We start from the raw sequence: 11,563 nt of genomic DNA on the forward strand, positions 1-11,563 counted from the left end.
ATGTTGAGTTTAATATTTAGACTCTTGATAAATGAAGTAACCTTTGTCATAATTAATTAAAAAAATGTTATGTATGATTATTAGGTCAAGACTATAAAGCCAACTTATTTAGATAATTTACCTAGGAAAACTTGACCCTAGCTATTCAAGGATATCCTTAAAGGTATTTATAAACACCCATGTGATATATGTTAACACAAACAAAAATAAAATATATATCATTGCTAGTTTGTTCCAACACAATAAGGAGTGCTAGAAATACAAAATATACCAATGTCACTAAATAAGTCTACAAGTCAAAGATATTTTTATTTTCTTAAGCAGTTATGTTTCAAGACACATCCTATTTGTCAAAATAATACATAAACTATTACAAGGATAAAATAATACAAGCTGAGCTGAGGTATTGACCATGCCATCGTAAACACTATTAATAAGTATAATAAAATTACATCATTTAAATTAAATCAAGGGTATGCAAACCTACTCATCAAACATGAAGCACATCAATATAAACTCATCAATATGATTTTCAAATTACATCATTTTGTTGGTGTAATTAAATATTCACTAGTTACACTTACTTAATCTTACTTAGGATAATACATTGCATAGTAGTTTATCATTGATACACTTAGAAGTTTGCACCTCCATTAAGCACATGGTGTAGGAGAATTCCACTCTAGGTGATAATAGTTGTTATCCCAATCCACCTTTAGTGCATTTATCACATTATCATCTTCATCATCACGCATACTTGATTGCATAATGGAGGATGATCCATCTTTGGTGGAAATGTGATTCCACCTTGTGTAGGTGATAGATTATCTTCTTCTTATCTTTGTCACTTATCTCCTTTCCTATATAAGGAGGCCCATTATGTACATTTTAAATCAATCCATTGGATGTCAAGGAAGTCCATACTCAATAATATCATTCTTGCATCTTCATGCAATTATCTTGACAATCTCTTGTGGAAGTTACCTTGGTCTTGCATTTGATCCTGGCAGTGTTGTAGAGGCACCTAAAACTCTAGCATGGTATCATATGTCTCATGGTGTGAAGACTTCTTCTCAAGAAGTTCAATCTTAGCTTGACTAAGTTTTGGTGCAGCATTCGGCAATTTGGACATCATAATTTGAAGGTGATTTCAGGATTCGTATTTTGTGACCTTCTATTGCAAGAAAAGATTGGAGACTCCTCGTGCAAATCAGAGGTTGGCAATTAAAAGTACAAAGTTGTGTCACCTTGCAAGCTGACTTATCAGAATGACTGAATTTGAGCATTTCTATCTAAAACTCAATTTTGTTCAAAAATATTATCTTGATAAATTTATTCTAGCTAAGTTATATATGGTCTCACACTTTTCCAATTGGAAATGTCTATTAAATGCATGATTTACACTAGTTAATATACAATTACTAAAGAAATACAATTATTTCATAAAATTGACCTTTACTCTTACTATTTTTTATGATTTTTTTTTAATAACATATAAACACCATTTTATAGATCTCAAAGTCAAGACTATTCACATATAGAGTTCATAGTTTTTTAATTAGATATAGTATTTTGTAATTAAAAATTTCTACAAGTACGTATTTAAACACTTGGGAAGATGTTGATTTTGAGAAAGAAAAAAATATTAATGCAAATTAATAAAAATTTAAAATTATATGACGTTCTAGAGGAGAGAGTCCTCTTTCAAAATCTATAAGTTTTCTTTTGGTTGGAATAGAATTATTTTGAAAAATGTGGTGAGAGATGAAAACTACTGATTTGAATAAGTTGAAGTTTGAATCATTATAAAAGAGAAAATATAGGTCTAAAGCCAAATTTTGTTTTTTATTGTTCTAGCTACATATGTTATCTATAACATAATATGAGATCAAAGAGAAGTAAGTTTATTTCCACGTAATTTTGTGGTGGGAACTAGACCCCTAATTTCCAGCATTTTTTAGCAACTAAAAAGCTATCATTAAAAAATAGGAAAATATATCATTTCTTATTCCAAATAATTATTAAAAAATATAATCCTAAACATCATCCATTTCTACACATTTCATTATTTTAGTTAATTTTCAAATTCTAAATAATAATACCAATTTTATGTCATTGAAGGTGAATAATTATACTTTTGAACTAGCCTTTTCCTTTGTATATAGGTTTGTGCTTTTATCATATAGAGGAGGTCCAAAAACCCCTAAATCAAATTTTGTTTTCTCCAAATTGGACATCTGAGGTCATATCTAGAGCCATTTGATTTTTGGAGGTGAGGCAATGACAATTCAAAAAAAAAAAAATTCAAAAGCAATTTTCAAATAGTGATATCTCAGTCATCCAGACTCCTTTTTCAGAGATTTTTTTAATGTTTTGGGGTAGAATGTCACAATCTACATAGTGGTGTAGGTAATCTTGGATCTCTATTTCTAAATATTTTTGAAAATCACAAATCTTGTCTTTTGCAACTTTCAAGGCTTTGTTTGGGCACATTCAATAATAGTTTCATGTGAATTTTTTTTGAAAGTGCATGATTTTTAATCTAGTTTCTAGATCTGCAATTAGTTTTTAGTGATTTGGAGTGGACATATCACTTTTAGGAATAGGTCTTTTTGGATATATTTGTATTTGGTGAATACTTGGGTTTTAGTTTTATCAATCGAATCGGTGGTTTGAAGGAGTTATTAGTTGGTTTTAGTCATCATTTGATTTCATTATGGATTTTTGAAAAGTACCATTGCTCACTCTCTATAACTATCATGAATGGAAACAAGCAATCTCCATTCAGTTCATGAGCATTGGATCACTTAGAATGATTCTTGGATAGGATCTAGAACTAGCTACGAGTGTTTCAGAAAAGAGGAAATGGTTTGATCAAAGAGATAAAGCACTTGGTTCTCTTACATCTACCATCTCTCATGATTTTCTATACCACATTGCATTTTGCACAGATCCTCATGATGCTTGGACATCATTGGAGGGTTTTTTTGGTAAACTTGATAGAATGAGAAAATTCCAATTGGAGAATGAGCTTATAGGTCTAAGTCCATGTGATTTTAACAATATTCAAGACTTTTTCTCTAAGAAATCACATGAATTGTGACGTTGTACTCCATGTTATGTCTAATGCTAGAAAATGGTCACTTCTAAACTTGTCACAAAACCCCCCATAAATATTGGCACTCTCCTGAATATATTTAGGAGATATTTTTAAAATGGCTAAAAAATTTATGACATCTTCTTTGACAAAGTGTGTCTTATAGGGCAATCATTTTTTTTTAGTCTTCATAATTTGACTCTATGTTTCTTGCTAAGTTTCCAGTTTGGATTTAGGTTGGATTGAGCTCGAGATTCAAATTCAAAATTTAATAGAAAATATTAGGTTAAATGCAAAATCATTTGGCTTAAGAGTACATCCTTTGGCTGGCACTACTCTTGCAACCTGAAGTTTTTTTATTTCTATTTATATATGTTTTTTTGATGAATAGTTGATCTCTAGTCTTGGCTGTTTGAACTCACGGGGTGATCTTGTATCCCCTGAGCCCTTTTGTGAATATGTATCTTTAAAGTTTTAATTTAGTGAAAAGATCTATTCATCAAAAAAAATTAAATATTATTATTATAATTATTTAAAGTCATTTACAAATCAGTTTTTTCATATTGATTAATTTTTATTTTCATTTTTAAGAGGTAAATATTGTTGATCTAAAGCTATATTTTTTAGAATCACTTTAGTGAGATCTAAACTTTAATGACAAGAAAAATACTAATGCAACTTAGTCATGACACCATGTCAATATTAAAAACTTAAGACATTGATTAGTTAAGACATATGCTATGGTTTTATTTTTTTTTATTAGAATCGTTTCAAATTTGAACATATCTTGTTTAATTGTAGAATTTTTAGCTTATTAAGTCTCAAAGGTGTGATATGGTAATTTTCTATTTGACATTGGTTAAAATTGTGGGCTTGCATGTATAAGAATAAGATTATAGATTGTAGAAATATATTATCATTAAAATTGTATGATTAAATTGGTAAATGTGCTAATTAACTAACACTGAATAACTTTTGTTAAAGTGAACACAAGATCTACATAGTGATGCCTAGAATGGATTACTTAAATCACGTGGAAGTAGTTATGTTTCAATCTTTAATATAGCTCACTCAATTCAAAATATGAAAATATGCATCAATAATTAGAAACACAAGGGGCTAGGTGTTGCTGTAAATGTTGCGAAGTCATACATTCAAATTAATTGTGTACTATAAACTATGACATTGTAAATAATGTATTCCCATAGAAAAGGGAATCCCACATTGATGATAATTTAAAATTCTAAAAGTAAATAGAGTATCCTTATCACCAGTTAGGAGTGTGACAGTAACACATACCCCTACAGGATCTATCTACATTGCTCCCATTGTTAGGTATCAGCCTAGAATACCATCTGCTCATATCGATAGAACACTTTCTTATATAGCCAGAGCTCATGCTTTTGCAACCTTTAATAGTGGAAGTCCCCTCCTATTATCCCAAAGGCATGACATACCAGTATCAGCTCTAAAAAGTGTACCTGAGTTTACTTATGAAATCTCCACATCCCCTATCGAACACAGTCAAGAGGTATCTAATGTCTATAATATTCATGGCATCTCTAAGGATGATATAGCAGTCAAAATTCTAGCCTCATCCTTGAAAGGAAAGGCATTACAATGGTATAGAGGTTTTTCTCAGAACTCTATTACTAATTGGGATGGGTTAGAGGCAGCCCTATGCAAGCATTTTGAGGACAAAAGTGACAACCTGTCGCTTTTAGAGCAACTGACAACTATCAAGAGGGCCCCTCATGAATGTATGACATATTTCAATTATAGATTTCAGAAAACATGGGACAAAATACCTAATGTAGTAAAGCGCTCTCCCAATAATGCATTCTTGTATTACCTCAGAGCCTTCAATAGTGATATTGCTACCACCTTGCAATCTATGGGAGGAGACACTTTACCAAATACTTATGAGTTTTCCATAAGAGCTGAAAATATTCTGATAGAGGGAGGGAAGTTAGCTCCAAGACTCCCAATGCCTTTCTTACCCAACATGCCTAATCATTAGCTCCCCGTAGCCCCTGTTCATGTCTCCTTTATAAATCAACCTCTTGTTGTAGTCCCCATAGCCTCTACATCCTCTAATGGAGTTGATAAAATTGAGGCTTTGATGCAGAATGTAGATAGAAGGATGCTAGATCAAGAAAGGAAGATGGAGGAAAATAGTGTAGTAGTGTAAAAATGGGAAACGAGTTGGTCACCATGAAGAGGCAACAAGCTCAAAACAATAAACCTCTCTAACTCTAGAGTCAAGGTCCCATCCATGGTAGACCTCCAAATCAGAATCATACCCCCTACAATTAGAATAGACCTATTGACCACCCCCAATCTTCAAACACCAATCTAAACAAGGCCTTAGTCCCTCAGAACAACCTTGCCCAAGATCAAGATTTCTGCACTTCTTGTAAGTACTCCTATGGATACTGCATGTGTCAAAAGGCAAAATCTTACCTGGCTTTAACTATACAAGAGCAAGTGGTTTTCCAGCAACACAATGCTACTCAACTTGTTGATACCTTTCAACAAGATGATTGTTCTTTTATGAACCACCTAGTGGGAGAACATGGTAATGTAAACTAAGATTCTTGTGCTTACAATACTAGGAGCAAGAAAAGAGGTGTGGAAGAGATGGCACCTCAACCTCCTAATCAGCCTTCTACATCAAGCACGGTGCCATGTGTACAAGTAGTTTCCCAACAACACAATGTAAATTAACTTGCTAATGCTTCTTGATGATAAAGGCAAGGTCAAAGCAGAGATAATGTAAATAACCCACAGACTGTCCCACCTCAAGCTACCACTTCCAAGGCTCTTGCTAGAACATCTAATGCTTCTTTTAGTGTGGTAGAGCAAATGAGGAAGACCAATGCAAACATTTCTATGTGGGATGATGTAACTACTGTGTCGTCACAAAGGATGCTACTACAGCATGAGTTGGAAAGCATTGAACTTAGAGATCAATCACCTAGTATGGAGAATGCCACAAGTTTGATACAACCATCAAAGGAGGTAGAAATAAGAAAAAAGGACAGACCTCCTCCATTTTATGTTTCTCTGCTTATATGAGATAAGCTAGTCCACAATTGTATGATTGATTTGAGGGCCAGTAGTTCAATAATGCCCAAGTGTGTTGCTGATACTTTAGAAATAAAATATGAACCCATTGTTAAAGATGTGTTGTAACTTGATGGTAGTACTCTCAAAACTGTGGGAATCCTTAGGAATGTTGAAATGGCGTAATATGCCTATCCAGGTTGCACTGTAGTTTAGGATATATCAATTTCTGAAGTCAAGCCACATTTTGCCATTTGCTTGTAAGAGACTTCATTGCTCAAATAGGTGGTTACATATCTTCTTATTCTAGTCATATATGTTTTTTAGAACTAGATATGGAACCAAGGCTTCAATTAAAGCAGAGCACATGTACATAGAAAATATAACATAAAATCTATCACTTATGAGGTAAACCATTAGCTACATCTTCAAAGTCCTAGACCTAAAATATTTTGAAAAAAGTGAACACCAAGGAAGGAGACTCAACCTTACATGTTATAGTATACTAAAGTAGATTTATATCTTTCCTTAGTTTGTGGATTTACTTTTATTGTTTAAATTCCACATGGGCATATTAGTTGTCATATATATTTTCTACACTATATTAATACTTGTGTCGGTAGTTGAGTTGACTTACTCCTACCTAAGGCATGGCACTTTTTCTATCCTCCATCACTCTTGCCTTGTCTATATAAGAAAACTTTTACACATTGTTTAATCATCTCAATATCATATCATTTTCTTGATGATTTATATCTTTGCTTAGTTTGTGGATTTACTTTTCTTGTCTAAATTCCACTTAGGCATATTAGTTGTCATTTCTATTTTCTATACTACATTAATACTTGTGTCAAGTAGTTGAGTTTACCTACTGCTACCTAATCTTGTGTCTCATTAATGTGCATGGCACTTTTTGTGCCCTCCATTCACTCTTTGTCTTGTCTAAATAAGAAAATTTGTACACATTGTTTACTCATCTCAATATCATATCATTTTCTTGATGATTTATATATTTGATTATTTTGTGAAATCTATAGTAATCATTCCAATAATGCATTTAATGTTTCATCTAAATACAATTAATATACATCAACAACTCACAATTACAAAACCATATAATCAGTCCGTAAAATGATATTTAAACATAAATAACTAAATTATCTTCACAACATAAAATTATGATATTACATATTCAAACTAATATGAAAAAACATTCTATGTTCACAGTACAATGTCAACCATAATATTTTGTAAAATTAGAGTTGAGAAAACATTTTCCAACTCTACAACTCCAAACAAAAAATAAAATTTAATGGCGGATGGGGAAACAGGTATTTCTTTTACACGTTTAATATCTGATCAAATATTATCTGTGGCCAAAAATTTCCAGCATTTGTTACATATGTTAAAACAAACAAATAAAGACAAAAGGAAGCTCTGCAAATATTCTTTAATTTAACGGGCAACAAAATATTGCAGAAATTAGATAGGCTAACTGAACTTTGAAAACATTAAAGTGTGACTGGAATATTTCCAGAGAATATGTACGAAATTATGCTTACAATTGATTTACAAATTAAGAAACTAGGGGTGTGATGCCTTCAAACATTTAAAGTTTAAAATCTAAAAATAAAGTAGATTTGTGAGTTTAGGGAAATTGATGATCAACTATTCTAGTAAGGAAGATTGAAGACATCTAACAATTTATGAAATATTTACAAACAATACCTTAGTTACATGAGATTTCAAAATAGTAATTTATAAAGAACACAAGAATGAAAAACTACTTTATAGAAAAATAAGTTTTTCAAAATACATTTTATCATTATTTCAACAGGACACAAACCAATTTACACTCAAGTTTTTGATAATTGAAATCAACGTCTTATCAATAAAATGAGAAACAAACAGACAAATTTCATTGAAATGCACTTTATTAAATTGTTTCCACATGACACAAATTTTACGCATTAGATCAAGTTAACAATAATCAAAATTAACTCTATAACAAGTGAAATTAAATATACCATTTTCTAAATAACATTAACATTTCTAAAACAATATATGGCTAACCTCTTAAGACCATGCACTCAACTCCAAATTTCGCAGAAAATGTAGTGAAAAGACACGTCAATGTACATCAACTGACAGTTCATGATGGAAGATGGAAAATAGAGAATATGGAGACACCAAGAAATTTCCTCTTCCCAGCTATGAAAGAAACATTTTGTACAGTGCTCGTTCAGAGAAAGAAAACTCTCCTTCCTCACATCTTCTCATAACATCCGGTTCAGTCGGACGAGCTTTCTTAGGACCAACATTGTCACTTTACTCTGATATATTAATAAGTTAATTTCATGGCATATCCACAACATAACACAGCAGAGAATGGAAGAGCAACATGAGCTCAAACACTTTCCTGGGTTTCGTTTCCACCCCACAGAGGAGGAATTGGTGGGCTTCTATCTTCGCCACAAAGTGGAGAAGCAGCCATTCAAAGTTAGTGTTATCAAAGAGCTTGATCTCTATGCTTTTGAACCTTGGGATCTTCCTGGTATGAATTGAGGAACTTAGATCCTTTTTTTTTGGGTTCTTGAATTTGATTGTGTAAGATTTTTTTCTATGAATTTAAAAAATCTGATAAAACGATAATTTCATGATGTAGTGTTATTTTTCCCCTAAAAAATTTGTTCAATGCAGGGTTATGTCTGACTGAAGGAGAAAGGCAGTGGTTTTTCTTTGTTAAGCCTCGTGGGCACAATGATGGACGACCCAACAGAATCACTAGTGCAGGCTTCTGGAAGGCCACTGGATCAGATAAACCAGTTTATAATCAGTCTACTTTGACACTCATTGGGTTGAAAAAGACAATGGTTTTCTACAAAGGAAGGTCTCTGAAAGGCCACAGGACAGATTGGATAATGAATGAATACAGACTTCATCCGGTAATAGATACTGTTTTGTTTGACACTTCTACAGAACTTAAGTTTTGGGTTTTATATTAGTATGGATATCCTAAGTATGTTGGTTTAAATCAAACTAAAAAATAATAATTTAGAACAAATTGATTTTATTTTACAACTATTTTATAGGTGCGGGCTAATCTTCAGAAAAAATGCATCAAAGACAAAATAAAATTCAAATATGATTCCTTTTCAAATTTATGAAAACACAGTGAATTTTTTTCAAAATTTTTGTTGTTTTCAATCACAAAATATACAGATCATGAAGATAAAATGTTGAAATTACAAAAAATATCAATATGTTTTCGTTTTTTTGAAATTTAGTCAATAGTACAATTTATAGGAAAGATAGTAGAGTCTTATTTTATCAAATACATTTGTACTACATATTTTGAAAATATTACTTTTTAAGATATATATAAATGCCCGCCTCAAGATGTAAGATTATTGTTTATGTCTTCATGATTGGTTTGAACATTGCAGAGTGTGAGTGAGAATGGAGGAAGTGTTAGACTGTGTAGGGTGTACAAAAAGGCAATTTCTATGAAGTCTCCTGACAGTGAAGCCACAAGTCAAATTGAGAAAAGAGTTAATAATTGTGATAATGTTTTGAGCCCCGCTGTGATGGAAAATGAGCAGTTGCAGGCGAATTCAGAACGTTCATTTGCATTTTGTAAAGAAAACATATCAACCACCACAGTGGAAACGGGAGTGAGTGAGGACGATTTAAAGTGGTTGTGCTGGGATGGAAGGTCACCTATATTCTGAAATTACTCATTTCCATTTTGTATAGAGATGTAAATGAGCGATGAGGCTTTTAGGTCTTCCACATGTAAATGAGTATAATGTTGTTTCGTTTTCCAAGTGAAAAATAAAATAATAATTTAACAACTCATCTTCATGTCCACATAAATGGCTCTCTAGAAGTCGGTTTTGTTTTTATTATAAGTATATAACAGTTATGTGTTATAGTGTCACTTTTACAAATAGATGAAGAAAGCTTTTGTAAAGAAAAGTATATAAAATATTTTTTTATCTCAATGTCATGTTGATATTACATTTAATAGGTATTTATAAAATGGTAGATACCATATAAAGAAGTTAAATAGTTCAACTTTCTAAAAAAATTTCTCTATGTTTACCCTAAGCAACATGGTACATTGATTTACAATGTAATACATTATACCAACATGTTTCTTTTATGTGTACATAACTTGTCAATACTAGATCCTCAAGCATATAGAAATGGTCAAAGTTTTTCACACACATATATTCTCTAAGTACATATGGGAGGGATTTAGATATATATATATATATATCTGTGCACACATGTTGCATATATACGATTATTGAGAGGAGGTGAATTAATAAACTTATAAAATCTTTAAGTTTTTTACTATCTCGTATGTTAAAACTTTACTTCATACTTTATCATTAATGTAATAATCAAAGAACAAAGCATTCCACCCAATTGCACAAGAGAACACCATATTTATGTGGAAAAACTAATGCGAGAAAAAATATGGTGATAAATCTCATAATATAGAATGATACTACAACTTTGTTTTAGGGATGCAATCCCCCGATGTAATAATTACTAGAAAATATACTTGTATGGCTATGTCAAATGAATTCACTACTTTCTATTTATGATACACTTACAAAAGGAGACTACTAGCTCAATTAATCATAAGAATAATAAAGCATCCATGACAACATAATTTTACATACAACAACCTTTAGTTCATTGCTTCCAAAATACTTTTGGCTTATCTAAATGTAGATAACTTCAACTCACTATTCTTGGAATATTTGAGGGATTTTTTCGCACACTTTGCACCACCGTGCACACTTTAACAACTTATTTGTGTTCCAATTCATTTGAACTTTCATTTATATCATATAAAAGATCAAAGAAACTTCTATAAGTTAGCCAAGATGAAATATGTATGGACATGAAATATGCATCGTCAACATGGTTGGCCCTAAACATTGTTGTGATGGAAGAAAAAAGAAAATAAATCAAGTTGAGAGATAAAAATATCAAAACCTTACTAACATGACTCTCCAAGATGGTGTAAACCACAAAGCAATGTCACAATCAATCCAGGTCATCCAAACAACCACTTTTCCTCTTAATCATTCAATTCAATCACTAAATAGTACTATATCACTTTGGAGACATCACCGAGAGCAATAAATAAGATCATATGAATTTAAGAATTATTCTAGCTCCATCCATTCTCACTATCGCACCCAATCAAGGTAGAAAAAAACACACTAACAAAAGTCCTAGCACCATATGTAACTAATGAACAAGTCTTGAGATATAACATTTAAAAATTGTATTGCAATACAATTTGAGTATTTGAAACTTGAAGGGTAGTAAGATAGAATCAATATGAACAAATTCCCCATAATGCAAGAGCATACATTT

At 31.6% G+C, this 11,563-nt stretch overlaps 1 protein-coding gene across 1 annotated transcript; it reads left to right on the plus strand.

Annotated features, from left to right (window-relative positions):
* Nucleotides 1–8,448: 8,448 nt before the first annotated feature.
* Nucleotides 8,449–10,021, plus strand: LOC149555071 (transcription factor JUNGBRUNNEN 1-like). Its single transcript, XM_089833579.1, has 3 exons — nt 8,449–8,717; nt 8,864–9,108; nt 9,610–10,021. The coding sequence occupies exons 1-3, from the start codon at nt 8,552–8,554 to the stop codon at nt 9,892–9,894; spliced, it is 696 nt and encodes a 231-aa protein (XP_089689705.1). The 5' UTR covers nt 8,449–8,551; the 3' UTR covers nt 9,895–10,021.
* The last annotated feature ends 1,542 nt before the right edge of the window (nt 10,022–11,563 follow it).

Source organism: Cupressus sempervirens, chromosome 5 (genome assembly GCF_028749045.1).
Source record: "Cupressus sempervirens isolate cs-2001-9-10 chromosome 5, ASM2874904v1, whole genome shotgun sequence".
Taxonomy (NCBI): Eukaryota; Viridiplantae; Streptophyta; class Pinopsida; order Cupressales; family Cupressaceae; genus Cupressus; species Cupressus sempervirens.